This window comes from Trachurus japonicus, chromosome 6 (genome assembly GCF_045865225.1).
Source record: "Trachurus japonicus isolate A0001 chromosome 6, Traja_1.0".
NCBI classification, from domain to species: Eukaryota; Metazoa; Chordata; class Actinopteri; order Carangiformes; family Carangidae; genus Trachurus; species Trachurus japonicus.
Window position 1 is genome coordinate 25,447,544 of NC_140912.1, and position 24,798 is coordinate 25,472,341.

General features: G+C 42.5%; 1 protein-coding gene across 2 annotated transcripts; it reads right to left on the bottom strand.

Moving 5' to 3' along the window:
• Window positions 1–4: 4 nt before the first annotated feature.
• LOC146986259 (protein arginine N-methyltransferase 8) lies at window positions 5–24,451 on the bottom strand. Of its 2 annotated transcripts, none has more exons than XM_085780004.1 (10): window positions 23,555–24,451; window positions 19,655–19,900; window positions 18,082–18,237; window positions 12,301–12,364; window positions 11,459–11,601; window positions 10,483–10,570; window positions 9,033–9,148; window positions 5,417–5,567; window positions 2,688–2,809; window positions 5–2,248 (listed from the first exon to the last, which is right to left on the bottom strand). In XM_085780004.1, exons 1-10 carry the CDS (start codon window positions 23,621–23,623, stop codon window positions 2,165–2,167), a joined length of 1,239 nt encoding a protein of 412 aa, XP_085636130.1. In that variant the 5' UTR covers window positions 23,624–24,451; the 3' UTR covers window positions 5–2,164. The 2 variants fall into 2 exon arrangements, with proteins under 2 accessions (XP_085636130.1, XP_085636129.1); XM_085780003.1 differs by having other exon boundaries at window positions 1,958–2,248; window positions 23,549–23,710.
• Between the last annotated feature and the right edge of the window lie 347 nt (window positions 24,452–24,798).

Consider the following 24,798-nt stretch of genomic DNA (forward strand, 5'->3'; position numbering starts at 1 on the left):
AAATGAGTTTGGACATTACTTTTTATTCTTTTCTTTTCTTTTATCAGTTGACATGACAATATGTGAAACAACATATTCAATATACTTGTGGAATTAACATGCCAATTTATTAGAATCCGTATGACTTGTAAATTATATGGCAATCTTTGTGTTTAAATAGAGCAGCTTAGCTCAGACATGTTTCTGTGGACAGTTTCCAAAGGTGCTCTTTCAATATAATTATACTATCATTCTAAATAAATAAGATTACTTACTATATATAGTTGACAGTAAGCATGAATGATTCTTAACATTGTATTGATTCATTTATTTTTTTGTTTGTTTGTTTTTTTTTGTACCAGCTGTCGCCCTGCAAAATACACAGGGTCACAGAAATAGTCAAACCGTGTGCTCTCAGGAAGCAGCACTCAGCTTGAGGCTTTTTAATGATTGTTATCAGCATTAGTTGCTTTCGTTATAAATGACACAGTGTGTGTTCACACTGTACATTTTGGTTCCAGCCCTGAAAAGATTCATGAGGGGCTGTGCACGTTGTAGAAAGAGGCTGGTTCATGACTGTTTCTGGACAGGACAGTATCATCAAACACACCGTTACAATTTGGGGAAGAGTTGAAAAAAAAAACCCAACAACATTGTATCATATATTGTAATCCTTAGTGCATATTTGAGGCTAATACTATGAACACTAAAGTGATGGTTTAGATGCATTTAAAACCCCGTCTTTACCTGGATCTACATCTGTACATGTCTTAGCTGATTAAATTCTTTCACTGGTAGGTACCTTGGCAATGACCTTAGTAAGAGCACAGGTGAAGTGTAAAGAGACTTTTCATCAGCTTCAATAAACCTGCAGACTGAGATAAGAGTGTAAACTCCAGTACCACATCGTGGAGCTTGTATATATGGCACAGGAAACAGGATTCCTGATCTCATTAGACATACTGTATATTAGATCAGCACAGGAAAAACTGCAGGTCTCGGGTTTAATCAGCATTACACTCACGCCTCTTGACTTACAGTATATGTTATGCCACTGACTAAAAAGATTAAAAACAAGCCTTCTCAATGAGCACAACCTCCAGGTATAAAGGAATATGCATAAAATGATTTAGGGTTAAGAGTGCTTAACAATGAATACTGCCCAGATGTAAACTAAAGAAGCCTCGTCATGGCTTGAGCCTGTGTTTTAAGTGAGAACTTATCTCAAACCAATAAAAGTTGAGTGTTTAATGTCCATACATGAAACTATAGAAAACAGCTAAATGCATCAGTGCGGAAAAGAACTCGGTAGACTTCGGCACTTGGTCAAGGCATTTAGGATGTGGGTGGTGGGGAGGTGTGTGTGTGTTATTGGCATGTCAACATCACAGCTCAAACTGACAACACAGGCCACGTCTGGAGTCCAAGCTGTGCAACAGTGCGAGCTTCGATACCTTCTATTACACACTCACAGAAAGCTACTAGTACACTCACTATGCAAACACGTTACCTTTCACATTACACACACACACACACACAGTGCATACCTAGGCAGGTTTGTCCTTGGCTGTATTGTTTTCCATTGTTGTCAGTTTTTGCTAAATTGATAACAGCGATAAATTAAAATGTTTCTCTGACAATCATTCCCTACAGTACATTGTACAGTATGACATAAGAACTACACCTTATAATTTATTATTACTAGTCATAACAGAATGTGGGCATTACAGTACAACTTCATTAGATGAGCTTAGTGTGTTTTTAAAAATGCCAAACTCTCCCTCAGTGAGGTCCAAGTGATTTCAGGGAGGTAAATACCGAACAAAACACACATCACTCCATCTCACACCACACCACACGTACATCAATAATCTATGACATTCATTGGGACTAGAAAATATTCCTGACCTCTTTTTCTTTTTTTTGTCGGTGTTACATTCAAAACTGTTTAACAGTCAGCATCAGTAACTTCCTGCTTTCATCATGGTGATATTGTCAGTCGGGCCACCTCTGCCTGGTCTTTGGCCTCGTCTTCCCTCTTCACTCTCGGCCCCTATTACATCACCCAGTGTGTCTGTCTGTTGTCATGGGGAGTGTCTCTGTCTCCCTCTGGTGCTCAAGGGTTGTACTTGATGGGTGGAGGAGAGGGGCGGGCGGGGGGGCACCGAGGTCCCCTCTGTCAAACTTAACGCATCTTGTAGTCATGAGAAATAGCTGCTTCACACAGCTGGCCTTTAAAATCCAGCTCGAAGGTAAAGTCCAAGTCGCGCTGCAGGTAAAAAAAAAAGAGAGAAAAGCGATGTAACGGGGGAAAAAATGTAAGATGAGAACAAGCGATTTGGTTTTTTGCTTGTTGACCTGACGGGAGAATATGGTATTATTGAATCAACACAGATTGTTGGGAGTCAGACACCACTCAGAGCGGTGGGAGAGGATATTGTCAAGGTCAACAATAGAAGCTGTTGTCTGTTTGTCTTAAAGTCGCCGCAGTGCTGCTGCCTGCTTGACCGCTATTCAGCACCGAGGAGAGAACAATCTGCCGTGGGCAGGCAGCTCAGGAAATGACTCATTTCTTTGCTGCTTGGCTATATGTTAAAAAAAAAACAAAAAAAAAACACTGATGATTAAACCCTGAGCCCATCATCATCTGTCTTATAATTCCATACACTACTAAACACAATATGAACATTAGCTTGTGCAATACTCACAATATTTTTCTCATTAGGCTTCATAGCAATGCTGCCCACAATCTCCTCTCCTCTCCGCACCGTCAAATAGTCCTCCAGGTAAAACACAGTCTGCTTCCAGTGGGTGTATGGAGCATCTGGAGCTGGGACAAACACATACACACACACACCATTAGGGCAGCCTTTATGTAGGTGGCAAGTTGTGCGTTAAGACAAGTATTGCTTCACTTAACTTTGGATATAATGCCTTATATAACGGCGTCGTATAAAAATCTTCAATAGTGACATCATACAATGTTACATGGGACCATAGGAGCTTGCAACACAAAGCTAAACTTAGTAAAAGATTTGCTAGCTTTAAGTAGTTACAATATAACCCCCTACAAATGGTGCCTTAAAGTTGCACTAAAAAAACTTTTTAAAGTTGGCAACACACCAACTCAATGTCTCGCTATCAAAGCAACAGTAAATACGTCAATGATGCGTAATTTATCCACCCATTTAACTTCTATTTACTGCTGCCAAGGATGTGGAAGTCCATTCAAGTATAGACTGGGCAGAAGTCAGAGGGAAAGGAGGCTGATGGGGCGTGACAGGTCTACCTATAGAGTCTCCTATCTACCTGACAGGAATGCCAGATAGAGAGTAAACAAAATGTACAGAGAAAAAGCAGAAGTAGACTAGAGGATTGAGCTGGTGTGTTTGTTGTGAGGAGCAGGTATCTCCCCCTGAGCTCAAGACGGCAGCAGGGAAGTCAAAGGCAGAAAGTGCATGACATTCTTGACCTCTCCCCTGTTGCTCGAGTCAATCTGCTCTCATTAGCATTTCACGCTGTGTCTGTTGTGCTGCCTTATGTGCAATCATCTGTCTGTGTGTGTATGTGTGTGGAAACATAGGTGGATGGGTGCACTGCAATGTGAAACCCAAGCCCCTAAAACAAATGTGCACGTTCCCCCAGTGACCATTCACTGATCGCTTGGCCGAGATTCAAAAGGTCAGCAGCACTTAAATCGAATTTCTGCCAGCTGTCCTGGGGCAGGTTGGTAGCTCTGCCTTTATACTGAAGCTCTTTGTGTGTCTATAGATAAAAAGAGACTGCCAATCAGCATGGCTGCTGCACAGGCCGGGCTCTTGGTTTACGGGCATAGCTCAGTAAAGACACTGACAAGTTAGCCCTGTTTCTTACGCTAATTCAGCAGATGAGACGGCATCTCTTCTGTCCAGTGTGAAATGAAATCTTTGACCTCTACCTGCCTTCGTCCCCTTGGCTGAGAGTCGGTATTGTATGGGAAGTCAATCACACCACTTTGGCTCTTTGTGCAAATCTATATCTTAAAGTTTTGGCAGACAAAGGCTGACACCGGAAAACTTTCCTTGACAGACAAGCTGACAGAAGATCAACAGAATGAAGGTGTGGGACATAAAATCTTAAGGTTAGCAAATTATTTTTTACTTTTTTTTTAATGTGGAACAATGTCATTGTTTTGAAAGCAAATGTGCAGTCATTCCCCACAGGTATTAGAAAGCCAAAAGGTAAACTGCTCAAAACAGCATTTAAAAGATGTATTTCACTACAAGACCACTAGAGGTCAGTCACACACAGCCTTTCAACACATTGAGCCATACAAAGCTCCTCCAATCCAGCACTATTTGGATCATATCAGCATCAGTCTGATCTGAACTGCCTCTAATATATCGTGACCCTTACCTTTAAAGCCTCATCAAGGACCACATCAGAAAACTTCTTTCATCTATGATTAAAGGTTTTTCTAATTATCTCGTGGGATGATGGCAAAGTGAATTCACTTAAAACACAGCCGGACTTTTTACCTCCCCTATCTAGCAGAGGTAAACCAGCTAACGAGCTTAGTTACTTCTATGAACACCACCCAGGCAGCTGCCTTTTCATCTTTTGATCCCAGTGCTCCTATTTCACTCCAGCTACATTAATATTGCAGTTGATAAATGAAGCTGCCCTGAAACTGAGGAACTGGATTTTGGACTCAAGGGAGTTTTAGCACCAACATTAACTGTTCCATAATTGTGAATAATGCAAACATTGCATACCATAAAAGTCCATCAGTGTATCTGCCCTGTCCCCTCATTAAAGTATGTTTACTTTGAAGCAACCAGTAGGAAACAAATCCCACAAACGATAGCAATGCGATGTTAGACACTTTCAGAAGCTTTCTGTCAGTCTGAGGTTAAAACAGTAGCTCACACATATTAAACTCAAGGCCCAGAGGCCAGATCTGGCCCACGATACAATTTTATGTGGCACGTGAAATAATACACTGCAACAGCTACCGTACAGTCATAACCAAGCAATAGATCAACAAGCTTCAAGGCCTGTCTGCTGCAACAAATCGACACACCGAAGTTGTCTCAGTGATGCACACCTCCACTCTATCTTGTCAGTTTTAGTCTGTTCAATAAATGTCAATACTGTTTGGCCCCCGACAAACTTTGTGTTTAAAAATTTGGCCCCTTGTGTGATTGATTTGCTACCGCTGCAGTAGATTAATGTGGAACCAAGAGCAACCACAGCTGTACAGGAAGGTATCCCCTCCACTTTCATTGACCTTCAGTGAGATACTGAATCTGAACACTGGAGGGCGCTGGTTCATTGCTGAAGTTTCACTCCAAAAGAAAAGAAGAAATGAAGAAAGTCTGAGTTTAGATTATCATTAACATCACATTAACAGACATGATGCAGCTGTAATCTGAGAGAAACCGGAGAGGCACCGTACCAGTGGAAAAACCCGTCTTCTTGTGACACTTGGTGAACTCGATGTTGAAGTAGGTGACAAGTGCGTGGATGTAGTCGTTCCTCTGGATCTGCAGGCAGAACGCTGAGGTGAACGACAGGTCCTCAGCCTTTACTGTGTAGATGTCCACCTCCTGAAAGAGTAAAGAGATGCACACATATGGACTCCATTAACAAAACACTGAGTAAGTACCAAATGATATTAAACATCGCCTCTTTAACCTTCATTCTTAGGTATTTCCTTGGCGTACACAAATTCACACCAACTCTAGCTGTCATGGGAGATATGGGCTGGGAACCCAATGAGGTACGATGGAGTGTACATATGGTACGTTTATGGAATAGGATACTAGGATTAAACCTTAACAGGATTGCAAGTGGGACACTCTGATTAATGGGGCATGGGATATACAGTACATCTTTCTGAGAGCTGGATACCATTATTATAATAAAGAGAAAGTGGAGATTAACGTATTAAAATAAATAATTTTTCAACAAAGTAAAGATAGATGGGCATTAGATATTTGGGGTAAACCAAAGCTGCGCACATATTGTGAAATAAAGCATGTATTTGGCCCAGAAAGTTAGGCTATGTTTTGTATAATTTGTCTAAAATGAAAAGATCCCTGTGTGCTCAAATTAGAGCTGGTTTACTTGGTCTTTAATTTAATTTAATGAAATAAGTTTATTTGTATCAGGGACAATGTACAAAATAACATTAGTCTCAAAATTAGAGAAGATGCTTTGTACCGGATTTAGCTTACTAGCTAAATCATATCAAGACAGGCAGATATGTAGGCATAGCGGTAGACAATAGAATTTGTACTTTGTGTGATGACTCTGTCAGACAAAGACTATTTAGTAAGGTACTGTGGACCCAAAAAAATGAATTTGTGTGGTTGGACGACATGGAGAAGCTAAAGCGTCTTTTTCAATTTGATATTTGCATTTTATTCATATCTTGAAAAGGCCTGGGCAATGAGAAGAAGAGCTATATACAGATGAATGTTGTTAGCAGTCTTAAAGTTAATGTATGTGCCAACAGGAAGGACTGTCTAGTTTTTTTGATGTTCTTAGTAAATGTGTCCTGTAGGACGGGCCACAGTGGTGGCATGACACGAAAATAAAAAAATTCATTCATTCTTATGTGCTTTTCTTGCAATAGGAAGAGCTGAGAAACCGCAACGCTGTGAAGCTTCTGCAGAACGGCAATGTGATGTATGATGTCATGTACAAAACATAAAGGAGACCAAGAGAACTTCATCAAAGGACAAGCACGCCTTGCACCACACCACAAATGAGGCAAGTCTGTCTGCGGTCACGGTTGTGGGAAAAACTCTTTTGTCAGACTCCAGGTGTTTCATTCATGTGTGCTGTTCGCAAGCCAAACATGTGTACGTCCCCTGCTTCCAGTCAGTTAAACAGGGTATCTGATACCTCCTCCTCCCTCTAGGTCCTGTTCAGAACATGCTGTTCTACACCTTGGTTCGCTGCCATATGAACAGCACTGCGACAATACATTATGTTAGCTTTGATAACTGAGTAATAGAGAGGGAGGGGGTGTGCAGCTCACCTGAAACCATATGCTGCAGGGTAAACATGTAGGCAGAGGTGTGGTAATCGTGTTTCATGTACCAGCGATGCTAATAGATATTCGCTGCCTGCTCATCGGCTTTGGTGCCAGATGCCACATTTGCTGTGGAGGAATGAGCCTTATGTTTGTTGGCGATAAAAACATTGCAATATTAATGTCACACCCCCACCCCCTGCTGTCTTTAAATAATAATTACTCTCATTAACATGTTTACCAGATATTTACTCTGGTCATGCAGTGTAAACTTCTCAAAGTCACATTTCAAAGTTTAGTACAGCAACATAACCCAGCCCTGTAATATTTACCCTCTCGCAATTACTCTAAAGGCAAAATAAAAATTTAAAGAGCACCATCATCATGCAGGTTGAATTATTTTTTGCAGGATTATACAAAATAATGATCCTCGCTGTGTGTTGTTACCTTAAGTTTCAAGCAGCACTGTAATAACACCAGGTCCTTGGTGTACTATAACTGGGCTGTACACCTTTAATGAGGTCATGCAGTAATCCATTTAAAGACAATAAAGCTTGTCAGAGGGGTAACAGTGTTGTAGTGCTTTTCCTCTCTCACAGGGCCGACCGATGAGCAGCCTTCCACCACCAGCTTGATTACATCCCATGACTGATCGCTTTGCCAGTTACAGTTGCATTTAAAAATGAATGAGTCTGTTTTTCTTTGTTGTCAATCAGCAGAGAAGGTGCCGAAGTCGGGGTGTGATCATGATCGTGCGGCAATTTTCCCTCCAGGACGGAGGAGGTGAGACGGTGCAGAGCTGTCTAATCAATGCCAGCGATAAGAAGGTCAGTATGACAAGGAGCACAATCAGAGGCCTGATCAGTCTAATCCACACGGTGAAAAGCACAGATGAGGCCACACATCAAGGTCAAACTGGAGCCGCTGCATGTCACACAATATGTTTACCTAATAATCATTGTCGGCAGGTACTTACAGTGTGTTCTTACACCGAACAGGCATAATAACATTATGACCACCTGCCTAATATTGTATCGGCCCCACTTTTGCTTTTGCTGCCAAATAGGCGACAAACTTTCATGCAGTGTGTTATTCTGACACCTTGCTATCAGAACCAGCATTAACTTCTTCAGCAATATGAGTAACTGTAGCTGGTCTTTTGGATCCCTACGTGTATGAATGAGACTTGGCCCTGAGCCTATTTTTTAGACATGTAGTATTTATTGTTTTTTATATTTAGACATAAACACCTTGAACATATGGCAGCAATGAAAATAATACTATAAATAATACTTAAAAGGACACAAAAATATAATACAAAAAGTAAAATAAGATAAAACATGAATAAATGAAACCTGACTAGTTAGTCAATGAATTGGCTTTATGCACAGCTCCACTACTTCCTGAAATAAGCCAGCTCATTTATTTCCTGTTTTACATTATTGGACCAATTGATTAATCCAGGTGTGTCTGACCTCACAACAATGGTCAGACACACCTGGATTAATCAGTTTATAAAGGAGCTGGCTTATTTCAGGAAGTAGTGGAGCTGTGCATAAAGCCCATTACTGAGCAAAGAATATTAGATAAAAACAAACAAAGTAAAAAACAAAACAAAACTGGGGGAAACTGACCACTGCAGACCAGGAACACCCCACAAGAGCTGCAGTTTCTGAGATGCTCTGACCCTGTCGTCCTTGTCAAATTCGCTCAAGTCCTTACTCTTGCCCATTTCTTCTAACTAACACATCAACTTTGAGGACAAAATGTTCACTTTCTGCCTAATATATGCCGCCCACTCACAGGTGCCATGGTGAAGTGTTATTCAGTGTTATTCACATCACCTGTCAGTGGGTATTAATAGTTATACCTGATCGGTGTACATGTATACAGTATGTGTGTGCCGGTAATAATCAGTACAGTTGATGAAGATGTCATTTCCCAGAGCTGTCAGTCATATTTCATGATCTTCACGAGTCCACTGATAAGCTACGATGGAAGTTTAGAAAAATATGATCAATATTTCACTGACCTTGACCAAGCAGGAGTTGGTCACCACCTGCTTTTGGTCCACTACGTCCACCAGTGGTTCCCTCATCGCCACGTTACGGATGCAGGTCATGTCAAAGCCATACACGTTCTCCCACCCTGTCAAATACATGATTGATGAAATATTTAAATATATGTTCTTTTTTATATGTTTGATGTTTATAAAATGCAAACATACTACACACTCTTCTCTTTTTTTTCCAAGTTATCATTGAGTTTCTAGGATGAGAAAAGTCACCAGAGATGTGAATGTTTGGGCTGCGGCTGTTTATTCGCAGAGCTTCCTAGAGCGTGATGTGATCTGTGTGACCTCAGCGCTCGACTCCCTTTTGTTTGGAGAAATTTCCATTTTGATGGATGAAAGTCACATCGTATTGATCAGTAAATATGACAACCCCTTGAACACAGAGTCCACTCTTACCTGGAATGGCCTCACTGCATGTTCGGGCTAAATCATCACATGAATTATTCACTAGGCTCCTGAAAATAGTGCGTGAGCAAACATCTTTGTCGTGAGCCCAGAGGAAGAGAACTGCTTGAGTGGGTTTTCGAGGGCTGGTGATAATGAACAGGTCACAAACCACCGGGGATTTTTGTAATGTACTGTATTTGCATTTCTTGCTTCCCACTTAACTCGGGCAGCGTGCAACCCAGAGAAGCACTAATAACCACAGGATGCTCTCAGAATACAGGTCCTGCATTTACCTCAATCTATAAAGGTCGTCTCTGGACATCTGCCTGGAGAAAAGGAAGTTTGTGGTCGGTATTTGCACCTATGTCTTGCCACGCACTTCAGTCTGTACATGTGCAAACTTCTGTGATACAGAATAATGGCGAACTAAATTGAACTATCCAGGCGTGGAAGGCTTGTGTGTGACTTTCTGTGGATATTATCTTGTGCGTTGTGGTTGTATAATTTCCCACGTGTATGGGGGAGTGCGGGTAGGAGGCCCATGGGCTATGGTTGTGTTTGCCTTGTGTCATCCTAGGTTGTGCACTGGCTTAACATTGACTTTGGCGCCGTTCTCGTACGTGCTTTTGTGTCCAACAGCAAAACATCGCCCACAGTCCTCCTGCTGGGGTTTTAGAGTGGGATGATACAGAGATGGAGAGGCTTGTTGACTTATAATATCAATTATCGCCCCCAGTGTTGTGCCTGAGGAAAAGTTCAAAATCATTTGCAGAGCTGGCAAGCCCGTGTTACTGTACAGTACGAGCGCAACATGCAGTTGTGTGAGTGCGATGCGGGGGCGTGGATGATGTTCGACATCCGTGGTTCATTTATAATGTAGAGACATAATCTTGGTCATAGCCATCCAAAGAGCAACCCCGAGCAACACCGGCACAGTGCAGGTAAGTGGCATCTCACAGTACAAGTTCAGGTTGTGGGCACACTCAACTCCCACACACACTCACTCACACACTCAACTTACAGTGTATTTTGAAGTCTTTGTACTGCCTGTCCTCAATGGCCACCACATACAGAGAGGCACGGTCAGGAAACATTAATCCACCAGGTTTCTGTTTGACAAATGAGGCGAGGAAATAACTCAGCAATTAATCCTGAACACATTAAAACAAGTCCACATTACAGCTCCGGTGGCGACATTTCATTTCTCAGCCAAGAACCAGTTGGAACTATTGAGGCGTCATTGTTAATAACTACAGGACTATAATTATAACCAATGATGAAAAAAAATTGTCAAGCAGAAATATGAGGTAGCTAGATAAAAATGGAAAAATCTTTCCAACAGTATATTTATGGAATAAAAAAACATATTATTCCTAGTTTTAGTTTTTATAAAAACCTAGTTTAAGAATGAAGTTAACGTATCTTTTGCTGTTAGCTGTAGCATTACAGTATGTTAGTAATATGCAACTCTACAATATGGCATATTCCCCAGTAAACTTTGCTCTCTTCTCTAAATATTTCATCACACTAATGAAGCAGTGGCACATATATTCACAGTTATCTGAATAATTAAAAAAAACAATACGAATGATGATTTAAAAAAGAGTAATGGGCTTCCATATAAACAACAAAGCAAAGAATTAAAATACATATTCATTCATATTCAAAAGTTAGCTAATTTCAGATTTAACTGATTGTTTTTTTTCCGAGGATCATTTTTAATTTGGTGGGAAGTCATTCATATTCAACAAGCATGAAAAACACTTTGCAAGGACACAGTGCTTCTTTTTAAAGGGTCATAAACTGTTTTAAAGAGCCACAGTCCCTGATTTAATTTTCTATGAGGTTATCTTCTCAATTATTTTTTCGGACCTAGAAATTTCTTATTGGTTTTAATAACAGAGGTTGTTTTGTTCCAGGCTGTTACTCCCCTGTTGTTGTTATTACAGGAATACATGAACAGACAATATCATGGCACACAACTCCACTTATCATACCAGCCACTTGTCCCTGGCAAAGATGACGGTGTTGAGCATGGACTCATAGAAGAGGCAGTAGCCCATCCACTCAGATATAATGATGTCAACCTTCTCAACAGGAAGCTCCACCTCCTCCACCTTACCTTTGAAGATGGTTATCACTGAAAGAAAGAAAGAAAGAAAGAAAGAAAGAAAGAAAGAAAGAAAGAAAGAAAGAAAGAAAGAAAGAAAGAAAGAAAGAAAGAAAGAAAGAAAGAAAGAAAGAAAGAAAGAAATCCATTTGTACATTATGTGCAATCATGGCATCCCTGCTGTTCATATGGTATCAGCCCAGCTGGGACCTACTTCACATTGAAAGAGTGGATCTTTGCCCTGACTGTGATTAGCTGACTCCGGTTTTGTTTGCTCTGCTTTGGCAAGAAGTTATTGAAGAGTTTCCCTGGTGATTCGAGTTCCTGCTGATTACTTTCTCCTCATTCACAGTCTAAAACCCAGAGAGGATTTTCTGTTAACTCTCCTCTCAGTCAATGTTAATTGGTTGATGCGCAGCAGTCGTTAGCTTGGCTTTAAAAATTTGCTCTCAAACTTGCAGAGGTGTTATACGATACAACATACGCTTTGAAGTTGCACCAGTTGAAAGCATTTTTTTACAAAAATGAATGCAAATGAGCCGAGCCAGTGCAGTGAGGGATGTCAAACAGATTCTGAGTCTGACCATCCTCTAAGATCAGATCCCCTCCTCCTCTTCCTCTCCAGCCTCCTCTCCCTTCTCCTCATGTCTATCACAACAGTAACCTGGGCTGATGGATGAAGTGCAGTGTCATCGAATTGGAGAGATAAGGAACAGCTGCAGCTCTTACCGCTGTCGAGGTGGTTGGACTTGATGATCCTCTCTGAGTACTCTGATATACTGGAACATTCAATCTGGAAGTGGAAAAAAAGAAAATAAAGAAAGGGAAGGGAATTAATCGACCCGCACACAAGGATCTCTGATAGTTTGGAAAGAATGTCTGTAATGCAACGTTCACTGTGTTTGCACTGACATGTCCTCAGTTTCCTTATGAGGCCTTGTGAAGGTGACGGATATAATATAATAATATTGGCAGAGGTCAGGTGGTAACTGGGTCTGTTTACGCTAAACCTACAGTACCAAACCTTCACCAGAGTGTTGTCACAAACTAAACAAGTCATTTAGTTTTCAGCAGTAGTTTTAAATTATTTATCAGTGTCATATCTCCTGCTTGACTTGAAGAGATTGTGGACTAGTACTAAACTATTTTATATAATTAAAGTCATGGCATTTTCAGTTGTACAGTAACAGGAAGGCTAGTCTTTCAGGACCTGTAATCTTTTATTTATGTAAAACTACAACGACAGCACTCTCAGAATATTGCATTATAAATGCAATCCCTGCAAGAAAATTGCTTCTAAAGTCAAAATCCCTCTTTAGTCCAGATTAAACTGATTTGGATGGTAATAGATTTTGGTTATTTCTGGTGGAGCTGCTAATAACTGATATATGTGAAATGTGACAGTTGAAGTAAAAAAAAAAGTAGAAGGTAGCATAAAAATGAAAACACTTAAGTAAAGTACAACTATGTCAAAATTGTACTTGCGCTACAGTACACGGGCAGGATGCTGTATCCTGAAACCTTAGTGAAAGAAGCAACAGTCATGTACATTTCATCTGGTCAGTGTTCCTCATTCGATTTATCACAGGCCGGTCCAATTCCTCCTGTGATTTGGAACTTAATCCAAAATTGAGTCTTTACTTTTAAATCATTGCTCCTGGCAAGATAGTCTGTCCAACACCCACAAGTTGATCTCTGGGGTTGGAAACAAGATCAGTTTTGTTCAGCCTCTCTCTTTCTTTCTTTCTTTCTTTCACTGTGCATGACTTCCATCCCAGTCCTGAGTAAAAACACTGTCGGTTTGCGCTCACCTAGAAAAGCTCTGACATGTATTTCAGCCGTAGACGAAACTCTTGTGATGACTTTATTCCCTTTACACCAAACAAGACTGCCAGATAGAAAACCTGGCAGCCGGTTGGTCGAGGGGTCAAATCCTGAGCAGCCTTTGATTGGTTTTTATCACTTACAGTACGTTTGTGACTTGTGAGCCTGAAGGCAGCAGCTGCTAGTGGGAAAAAAAAAAAGAAAAGGGATCCTCGTCTGGCTTCCTGCACTGAGGTGAATTGAGCGTTACAAGAGGTGTCCTGGAGTCAGTTTTAAATTAGTGGGGGGTACCAGAAGATACAGGGAATTTACTCTCTCACTGATGCTGAAGCCGAAGTGCTGCCACAGCCTTTTTTATTTCAAGTAATTACTTTAACGATTAGTCACTATTCATGTCCAACCAGCCATTTAGCCACAACGAGACCTTGAGCTTTACTTCCATTACTCTTTTGACATTTCAGTGTTCTCCTAAAAGGTCCATCTGCTCCTTTTTTTTAACGTTTTGTTGCCTTTTCTCTTCTTCTTTTCTGGATCTTGAGCAGCTTCTTCCTTGCCTGACATATTATTTGTGTAACTTCCTGCTCTGCCCACCAACGCGCAGCACATGACTGATTTATTGAGGTGCCAGTAATAGCGGAGTTATAAAAAGAACTCTTAGTCCAAACCGAACAAACACAAAATAAGGACACAATTCAGCAGGAGGCACTTGTGAATACCAAGCTTTTATAGAGAGTATAGATTTTTCGCATGAGTGTGCACACTCTGTTCAATTTACCACGGGACCTCTGACTGTTTGTCGGAGGTGTGTGGACTTATTCATGCTGCCAGAGAAATCCATCTGGTCGTAATCAAGCAGAGGACTTTTGAATGAACTCTAGGTGCTCTGGATCATAAAAAAAAAAGAAAGAAGCAAAAGCCAGGCTGGGACCCTTGTCTAGAGAGCAGGCCTAAAAATTGAAGCGCTCAGCTGTGCCTTGGACTTTCATTGAAGAATGAGGTCTACCGGGTCTTTTATTTTATAGGGGCAGGAACTGATTAGACATGCTTTATGGGCAAGTCACCGACTGTGAGGTGGACAAATGAAGGGGTATTTTACATTTTTGGTTGCAGAGTGAACTTCTGCTTCTGCTTCTGCTTCTGCTTCTTGCTGAGGTTTGAGGTTTCTAGTTTCCCCGCTGAGTATGCATACAGGATGCAGGACTTCACATTAGCTCTCAGCCTCCCTGGAGCAGCCCCTGTTCTCTGCTGCCTATTAGCAGAGGACCGGTCAGTCGGGGAGGCTGCCGGTGGCGCCCACAGCCTTCTGACGCAGCTGTCCATTAAAAATCAGACTGTATCAAACTGTGTAAACAAACAGCAAAACTTAATGTTACAACAGATGTAGGAAGACATGCACTCAGATGTGTGTGTGTGTGTGTGTGTGTGTGTGTGTTGTGCTGTCACTGTCAGTTTCAGTGTGTGATAATAGGGCTGCCAATGCCAGCCCTCTAATTGGCAATGATTCCTCATGTCTTGCTGAATCTCTGTGAGGACAGACAGCCATTAGCCATGTGTCCATCAGAGTCACGCTTCAGTGGCAGCAGCACTGAAGCCTGGAGGCGTGTTTACAGTCAACACCCCCTCACACGATGCCTCTTCTTGCACCTCTCACTATAGTGTCAGGAAGAGTCACTGTCACTGTACTCAGCCCTGCAGGCTCCCACTAGGCCTCTTCTCCAGAGACACAGCAAGTACAAGTTTGTAACTTCACCCAGGTGTCATGGCACTTTCTCCCCTCAGCCCGAGCTGTTAACCTTCCACTTACACAGTGTGCTGAAAACAAGTAAAGAAGGACCAGAGTACATCCTGTGAAAGTCTGGATAACAATAAATGTAAATGCAAAGTTGAATCTCAAACTGCAATGTTGAGATGCATACACATACAGTATTAATAATTATTCTAAAGATATAGGGGATTGATTATGTGTAATACTTACAGTAGTATCAAACATGAAAGGGTTCCAGGCACACAACTTAAAAGTACACACCTTGCGTCTTCACTTTTTGTCCAAGAAAAATATGTTGCTTAAATTGATAGACTGCAAATACAGAGGAGTATTAGGGCCACTCATGAAAAAAAATGAGAGGAGGAATATTTTCATTATGCACTTCGAGAATAAAGTCGAAATGTCGAGAATACACTCCAAGGATGTTGCATGCAATTGTCGGTCACACTCCACTACTAATTTGATGGACCAGTATTTCGACTTTATTCTCGACATTTCAAGTTTATTCTCGAAGTGCATAACGAAATAATTAATTTTAAATTCATGAGTGGCCCTAATACTCTTCCGTACTGCAAACCCCTGACAAAAACATACACATAGTACAGTGCATGATTAAGGTTACAGTCCCTATTACTATATTGGTATTAGAGTAGCAGCTATAGAGGTTGAGGTGTCTGGTGGATCATTGCTACTGTAACTATAGAATGTGTTCATGTATAACTAATCAGACAAAGGGTAGCACTATAGCTGCAAGTGCTTCAGTGTTAATGATGCTGCACTGTATAGGAAGGAATATAAGAACTGGATGCTGTCTCTGTGGGGGATTCACCCAATTTTCTTTTTCATCTATGTTATGTGTGTTTATGATTCAGCAGCAGTCTTTGGGAGTTGTGTTCACATTCAGGCCCAGTCACGCTCCATCAACTCCTCCTTGAAAATGATCCGTCTCTCTTCATGTGTTCGTGAGAGCAGCTACAGCCTGCTTCACATGTTTCAGTGTTTAGTGAGTGGAAGAGGACAGAGCCACCTTCAGAGACAGAGACAGAGCAACACTCAAGGCAGTGGAGTCGCTGTCTGCCCAAAGGCCAGGGCCTTCAAAGCTACAAACCCCAGTGACACTTTGCTACAGAGTAGACACAACTTGACACACCAGCTTGTTTACTGTGTCTTTTTAAGTTTTCAGAGTAAAAGCTCACGGCCCTTTAACTGCTTTATTTCTCCTGTGCTGTGCTATGGACTGGAGGTAACCAGCTCTTTGCTACAGGTAAGTCTCCTTGTCCATCTCCTTGTCCATCCATCTCATCTCTAAGCTCTGCCAACTCTTCCTTGTCTTCATCCAATCACAGCCTGACACGCCTGGCCTTGAGCCAATCGCTTGTTCAGTAAACTGTCAACTCTAAACATGTCCTCTCTCTCTCTGTTTGCTGTCATTCAGCTGTCGTTTCAGCACCGGGAACATTTCATGACCCGCCTGAAGTTTACCCTCTCATGAAGACGTTCTCATCCTTGCGCTCCATGATCCCTCATCACCACCAACCACTGTCTCTCTGGGCTCTGAGGGGAAGTTTCCTCTAATTGGAAGGACCTCACACCTCTGGACTGTTTTCCATGGTGATCCACTTCCAGCTGGGGTGTACGTGCCAAAGTCAAGCTCCTTCTGTTCACGGTAAATTATATTGCACTTGTAATTTTTCATATTGTTTTGTTCCTCTTGCTCATCTCTCCTGATTAAAATAACAGTACTACTGCACTGCCACTGTTGGACTTGTAGAATTTTCTGTTATTTAATAGATAAAAAAAAATATCAAAGCATATAATGAGGAGATAAACAAAAAAGGGGGAAATTATTCTAATTTTCGATTGCTTTACTCAATTTCAGCTTTCAAGACTTAGAAATTAATTGTTATGTTAATCATTTACTGATGGGATACAAATCATGGATATGAAATGAAGGCATAGTCTATCCGGATGTCTAGCTCCCTGACATATGGGGTTTAGTAGCACCAAAGAGTCTTTTATGACCACTTGGTGGATCTGGAATTGAAGTCATCACTTTTTCTTTGGGCTCTAATAGAGTCCATATGACAGGATGATGTTCTCGTTGGCTCAGAGCCCAGTCCTTCCACTTTTCATATTGAGCTTTAGGTATTATAAAGGTATATAAGGTTTTTTTTTTCTTTTTTCTTTTTTGGTGTGGAGCTAAAACTGAAGGGATTTAAGTCAAAAGTGAACTAAATCCCTTAAATCTTACGCCCATTTACGCTGCTAAGAACCCTTCCAGACGGACAGCACCAACACAAATGTGAGCTGAGGCCCAAACCGGATTGAGATTTCACTTTTTAAAAGTGGGATGAGAGAGAAAATGAGTGAGGCAGCAGAAGAGGGAAGGCAAACAAACACAAGACACACACAAGGCAAAGACACACATACACAGACACATACACATACACAGACACAAACACATAATGTCAACCAGTAGCACAGAACAACTCTCTTGGCAGTTCTGAGTTAATCATTCCTCCCCCTGAAGCAAATATGCGCTGTCTGAAGCAAAAAAACAAAAAAAATAAGTTCCACGTGCTTATCCCAAGCTATTGGAGTGTGTATCCGGCCGGCATGTATTCTCAGACATGCTCTGACTAGCAATTACTTCTGCTCCGGTATACGAGATAACGGTGAGAGCTCTCAAATGGCCACGGCTCAGCCTGTCAACCTGCCTGAGAGGCCACACGGTTTTATCACCTGCCTGTCAGACAAGATATTTCTTGAAGATGAGAAGTGAGTCGGAGGAGGACGGCTCAAATGCAGGTACAGAAACCAGTCATACATGATGTATCCTATATGTCTGAGCGGCCTGTCAGGCCCTTGATGCCTCCGTATGATAGAGTAAGGCTCCTCCACTGAGAGGAAAGGCGTCTTACCCCGTACACGTGCTTGGCCCCCGCCTTGGCTGCGAACATGGACAGGATCCCAGTCCCGCTTCCGACATCCAGCACTATTTTGTCCTTGAAGACGTGCTTGTTGTGGTACATGGAGTTCCTGTAGGTGAGCGTCCTCACCTCGTCCTTCAGCATCTCCTGGTTTAACATAGGACAAATAACATCAGGAGGACGCTGACTTCTGCTAACCCCTGAGGAGAGAGACAATTTATTTTGTTGAATAAAAAAAAAAACATTGTCTGGACACTGGGAGTGTGGGTTCACTGTGGTATCTGCAGCACAGCAGCGACAAATAACACACACACGCTTCACCTAATCTCACTCTATTCCATCTAAGACATATGCTTCTACATTCAAATCCATGCTTGGTGTTTCTGAATAAGCCTGCAGGATCAGCCTGTCTGCACCTTTTCCCTGTCTCTGCCTCTTTTTCTTTCTCTCTCTCTCTGTGAGTGTGAATAATGTTCAGAAATGACAAAAATACACCGACCTACATTCCAAAAATATAAAAAATTCATCTTGCAGGTCACACGAGAAACGTGCTCTCTTTTTTTATGCTGCTCTCTAACTCCTTCTCTCACCCCTCTTTAGACTGCTGCTGAACCCTATGGGAGGAGGGTAACCACCTAGAAAGACAAGAAATATCAGCTCCCGAGTGGTGGAAATAGGAGAGACATACTGTAATATAACGGCAGGTGGTGAGTAATGTCTCACCGTTGAAAAGTTTGAGGATTTTTGAACAAGCACCAGTCGAGTCCAACACTCAGCTGTGTGTGGAGCTTAAACATGGCACCTGCCCTGAACTGAGCCTCCCAGGCACAAACTTTCTCTCTGATCTCCTGTCCTTTGATGAGACTGGCTGACCGAAACCACAATCACGGCCCTAACCATCCATTACATTAAGCTCTTGGTTGTTTGAGGTTGCCGTGGCAGCAGCACAGATCGGGAGGGTGAAGGAAAAGTCTCACATCATTAAATCATCATCATCTAAAAAGATTATGTTTAAAACAGGAAAAGAAGCAAAGGAAACCAACCATCTGCATTTGAATTTCATTGGTTGTGTTTGATTTCTTTGTTTAACTTTTAGACTTTTGGACATTTGCAATTTAGCCGTTAGTCCTGATGGTTATTATGATGATGACATTTTATCCGGAGAGTTCAGCGCTGTGATGTGCAGTCACTGTGTCTCTGCCAGAGGTTCACTGAGAAGCCACGCCAGTGATAAAACAGGAAGTCATGAGGTCTAACTGTATTATGTGAGCCATTTATGGCGAGGGGGGGAGGCCATGTAAATGTCAACTACATCTGGTTCAATGTTAATCTGTTGCATCTCTGAACACACTTTTACAAGCACAATGCACAGGTGCATTCAATGCTGTTTACTGACTGGCTTCTCACATCCGATGTGAAGAATAAGATTATGACAGGTTGTGTTCCACGTTTGCATTTGGTGAACAACAATATGCATGTTTCACATCTGCATAATTATGAGTGAGAATAACACACCACAAGATTGATTTTCTCTCTCTCTCTGTGATAGTTTCTACAGACGTACCTCATGGATACCAAAATGGGCGTAGGAGTCAAAATAGTAGTCCCGTGAGGTCATCTCCTCTGGACTAAGGAACTTGGACATCTTGCCCCGCCCCGGACAGCTCGGGAGGCTGGCGGCGTGGGGCGTGTGCGGTGGTATAGGAGGCCGCTGTGCATGCTGGATGGAAGGCACAGGCTTGGGCAACGAGGTGGGCTGTGCCGACTGTGATGGTATTATGCGGACCGGCTGTGGCTGCGGCTGCGGCGGCTGCACAGGGAGAGATAAAGGAGAAAAAGACCTCTATTAAGACGGATGACTGGGTTTTGATCGGGATAGCACGCCAAATAAGGATGTGACAGCAACCCAGAGGGCGTGGTTTGCATTCAAGGACATAATTGGCTTAGACTCATTATCAATTCCCCTTAATATTTTTTTATCTGCCCTCGTGCCTCCCGGCTCATCTGTCAGCCTGCAGCTCGCTGAGACCAGAGAGTCCAGCTGAGTCTGGAGAATCACTGATCACTCACATACAGTCTGTCTGCACAGAAGGTACATCCATAATGCCCCGATTATCACCTCTAAGGCATGCTGGGAGAGGTCTAGTCATGGAGTGCATGTATGTGTGTGTGTGTGTGTGTGTGTGTGTGTTGGTGTGTGAGTTTGACAGAGAGGGAGAGGGATGGAGAAACAGCATCTCAGTGTCAGGCCAAGAAGCCGTTCTGGTGTTTATTCTCATTCCAACTTTCTAGCTTCTATAAATACATGAAGGTGGACAGAAATATGTGTTGTTGGACAGCTGACAGGGATATTTCAGTATCATAACAGGGTATCTATTTAATATTTCAGCAATAAAGTCAGTTTTAGTTTATGAAATTGTAGCAAAAAGCACATTTTCTCCTTTCTGCTGTTATCGCTTCTTCAGTCGGCATCTACTGTATCAGTCTGATCTTGCGTCACATTATGAAACATGCTGCTAGAATTTAATCTAGTTTTTGTATGTTAAAGTTTTGCCACTGTGTCTTTCAGAGCGACAGTTAATGTGTTGCACGTATCGTCACCTGTAACTGAGGGATTCCAGCTTCACTGATGAGACAATGGACAACATCCTCTCTAAATATGAGGTACTTTCAGTGAATGGTTTCACTGCCACATTTATCATTCATCCTTCAGTTTACTTTAATAGAACTGACATAGAGCAGAGCCAGAGAGGTGGACAGCCTCATTAATAAATGAAGTCATACTGTTGTGTGATTTACAGCGACAGCACTGTGTGGCACATACACCAGGTCTGCTGCTGGACATGAAGCCAGATCTCTTTCAGTGGAATTGATTTTTCCGTGCACAAGTCGATTGCCCTTCTGTTGCTCCTTCTTCTCCTCTCACCTGGATCCATCCATTCAGAATAACTATCATTCACTATTTATTTATTTATTTCTGCTCTTCCCCTCCGCTGCAGCACAGACTAGGACACGGTGTCCAAGAAAAATGTGTGAAAACCCCAGGGCCACAACAACACGGTGGATCATGATGTTCATATAGGTTCGACAACACCATACTGTGAAGGAGCTCTACAGTATGATGATGACGCCTGATCAATTAACTGCAGCTTCTAACTGAACAAGAGAATTTGTGGTTGAATGATGATAAAATCATGCAAAAATGTAAAACCAAAAAAGCCATACGCATGCTGTGTGACATTATAGTCTGTGCTCGGTAAAGTTCAAAGACTTGTAATAGTTATATAAAAGGTGACACAATTCACGAGGGTTTGACTTTTAATTTAGAAGCAAAGACCAACTGTTGAACTTCTCTTAATCCATTAAGCCATGGTGTTGATCTGCAGAGAGTCAGTGCAGCATCAACCTACTATTTCTGCTATAGATAATCTCTCAACATGTTAATCATTAATGACACCGTGCTTAACTTTAATGTAATGGCCTGAATATGTGCTTTAATTAATCACATGTTTCCATTTAGCATCTGACCTGAAGTGCATCATCAGATCAGAACAGATCTTGGCATGTCTAAAAAAAAAAAAGAAAAAAGATAAAGAAATAAATGAATAAATCAGCATTTGATAAACAGCTGGCTGGAAGCCAACGCTTGGAGTCAATAATTACAAGACAGGGCCACAGAGGAGGTGATTAAGGGTGCCAAGTTTAATACAGAATCAGAGGGTGCGGCGCGGAGAAAACAAAAATCACTACGGGGTGTCATTATGGGACAGATTAAAGTCGACTTCACAGTCCACAGAGGAGAAGCAGCTGCAGTGAGTGTAACTGAGACGCCCCGATACAGGACAGAGAGGGTGGTGGTGGTGATGGTGGCGCTCGTCCTTGTCCTTGCTGTTGACCCTCAACCACACATCAACACATCTGAGCTTCTATTTCAGACTGGATGCTCATCTCCACACTGAGCCCAGACTTGATATTTGAGAAGGACCTTCACTTGGGTAATTGGTGAGTGGGGGGCACGCTCACTTTGGGACAAGTCTAACTGCTGGAGGATGGCCTCTGTTTGTGTATTGTTACTCCTGTGGTGAAGTCAGGGGGTTGGATTGTAGGTAAATGGGTGAACTGTCATGCAATACTTCATGGCTTTCTGCAGGGAAAGATTTTAGTCAAAGGAAATCTGCATTTTAATATTTCATGTCACTGAAAAAAGTCTTTGCTTTGATGCTCCGCCATTACACCTCTGACAACCCAAAACAGCAGAGAGCAGCAGTAGAAGAGAGAGCTCCATCTATTCATCCATCCACACATCAATACATTTATCTAACCAACCGGTGTCCTCTTATTATCATGTATCAGGTTCCTTCTGCCCTGAGATGCACGAGCCTATTGACAAAAACACAGAGAGTGTGAGGAAGAGGGGCTTCTCCTGTGAATAAACTTGCTTTGAGGAAACGTTTCCTGATGAATAATGCAGGAGGTAAGCAACACGAGGCAATCTACAACTTCACAGAGTGTTTGAATCCTGTAAGCAGCACTTTTGTATAAATCAGCAATCTCTCCTCCACAGTATCCAGCCACTGTGTGAATACAGATTTGGCACGGGACTTAATAAAACATAGGGATCATGTTGTTCTCTGCTGAATGTGCAGCCTCCAAAAGGAAAAAAGGAGAGGAGCCAGAGGTGAATGGAGTCTGCATTTGGTGGGGGAAATTGCAGTGCAAGGTTATGAAGGGGCAGTGAAAGCTGGACTTTAAACTACAGAAGATACTTCCTTTCTTCAGGAATCCTCCCATTTAGAGTCCCACTGTGGTCACAGACTACTAGAAACACTGTTTTTTGCTCACCCCACTCTCCACATCCCCGCTCCCTCTGCAAGGTGCTGCTGCAGTACCTTGGACAGCGCAAGTTAATTCCGATCCCAGTGCGGCGTCAAGCAGCAGCACTCGCTCCCCTCCCGTTTTCTCTCCCCATTGCATTTTAACGCAAATGCATCTAGATGGTTGTCTGAGAGAGAACAGATAGTTTTGGCTCCATCCTCCTGTCACTGTCCTGTTTGGTCAAACAGAAGTGAAAGCACACTCCAGCTCCAATGCACATGCAGCGAATCTAACCTCGGGACAGACAGAGGAGAACAGGAACAATGATCCAGTCGGTGCAGTCACAGACATCCTCGCGCCTGCTCGGCACAAAATCCCTATTATATCGAGTGTGTGTTGGGGGGGGATAAACATCCTCATTCATCACAGAGACTAATTACTCCAAGATTGCTGTCTCACTATCCGGACAGTCAGCAGCATCCTGCATTTTTGTCCGGGATGCAACTTCTACTATAGGTAGGACACGAGCTGCGGGGTGCGTTCAGGACTCCCAAGGAGGAGGAAGAGGAGGAGGAGGAGGAGGAGGGGGGGTAATAAACTGAGCTTTTACTTTGCCTATAGGAAAATCAAAGGTGTCTGTCACACTTACCTCACTGCTTTCAGACTCCGCCATTTTTCTCCTGAGGAGCATGCAGCGGGACGAGTGCTTAATTCCCATAAGAGCCAGCAAAAAAAATGTGCTTGCACTTGATAGAAGAAAAGAGAGAGAGGAGGGTAAAAAAAATAAATAAAAGAAACAACACGCTCCTCCCGGTTCTCAGCCTCTTTTGTTCTTTATCATCAAATAATTCTCATTCACATCCCAAACTGCAGTGTTCTTTAGAAATTACAAGACTGTGAAGAGACACAGAAGTAGTACACGAGGTCCCAAAAGCGTCGCAGCCACTGTTGCCATAAAGTGTGGTGGGTCCCATGGTGCAAAAGTTTGCAGTCCACCGGTTCCTGGAGATGAGGAGAGGAAAAGGCATCACTAGGCATCAATCAGCTGAGATTGAGGGAGAGAGAGAGAGAGAAAAAAAGGTATAAATGTAGGCTAACGTCCTATCCCATGACCTGGAGAGCGCAGATATGGATCTCAGATCTCAGAAGGCTGCAGCACTAAAAGCGGATTGTCATGAAAACACAGTTTTAGCCCCAGTTTGATTGATTCCTCCACCGCAACATTGTTTCTAAAAATAGTCGGCTACCAATGCAGCCGCTGCTGCCTCACTCACACAGTGGGAAGACTTGCTGCTGAGTACATGCACAGAAATCTGATGACTCTCATAACGTGCCCACGAATTTCTTATCAACACATTGCCACCATTAAAGTCCTCGTGTGGCCATCAGCTTTTTTCTTTTTCTTTTTTTAATGAGGAGGAGGAGGAGAAAGAGGAGAGGTGGGGGCTCTTCCTCTGGAATCAAAAGCTCTTTGCGCCATTTATTCGCTCTCCATCTCCGCAAAGTGCTGACCGCCGCCTGGCCAGAGAGAAAGTTGAAGTTGGTTTACTCTGCCGGTGGGGGGGGAAAAGCGAGGACGCTCTGTGCCCATGTTGCAAACACACACACACACACACACACACACACACACACACACACACACACACACACACACACACACACACACACACACACACACACACACACACACACACACACACACACACACTCGCACACTCTCTCTCTTTCTCATGCACACACTTAGAGAGAGAGAAAGAGAGTGAGAGTAGGCTACAAGGGAGTGACCGCTTCTGTCTCACTGGCCAGAGAGGCATTATCAGTGCTGGCTGCTGTTTGCATGGCAGTTGTGGCTCACCTGCTCTGTTCACTCCAGGGATGGAGCAGGATATTCTC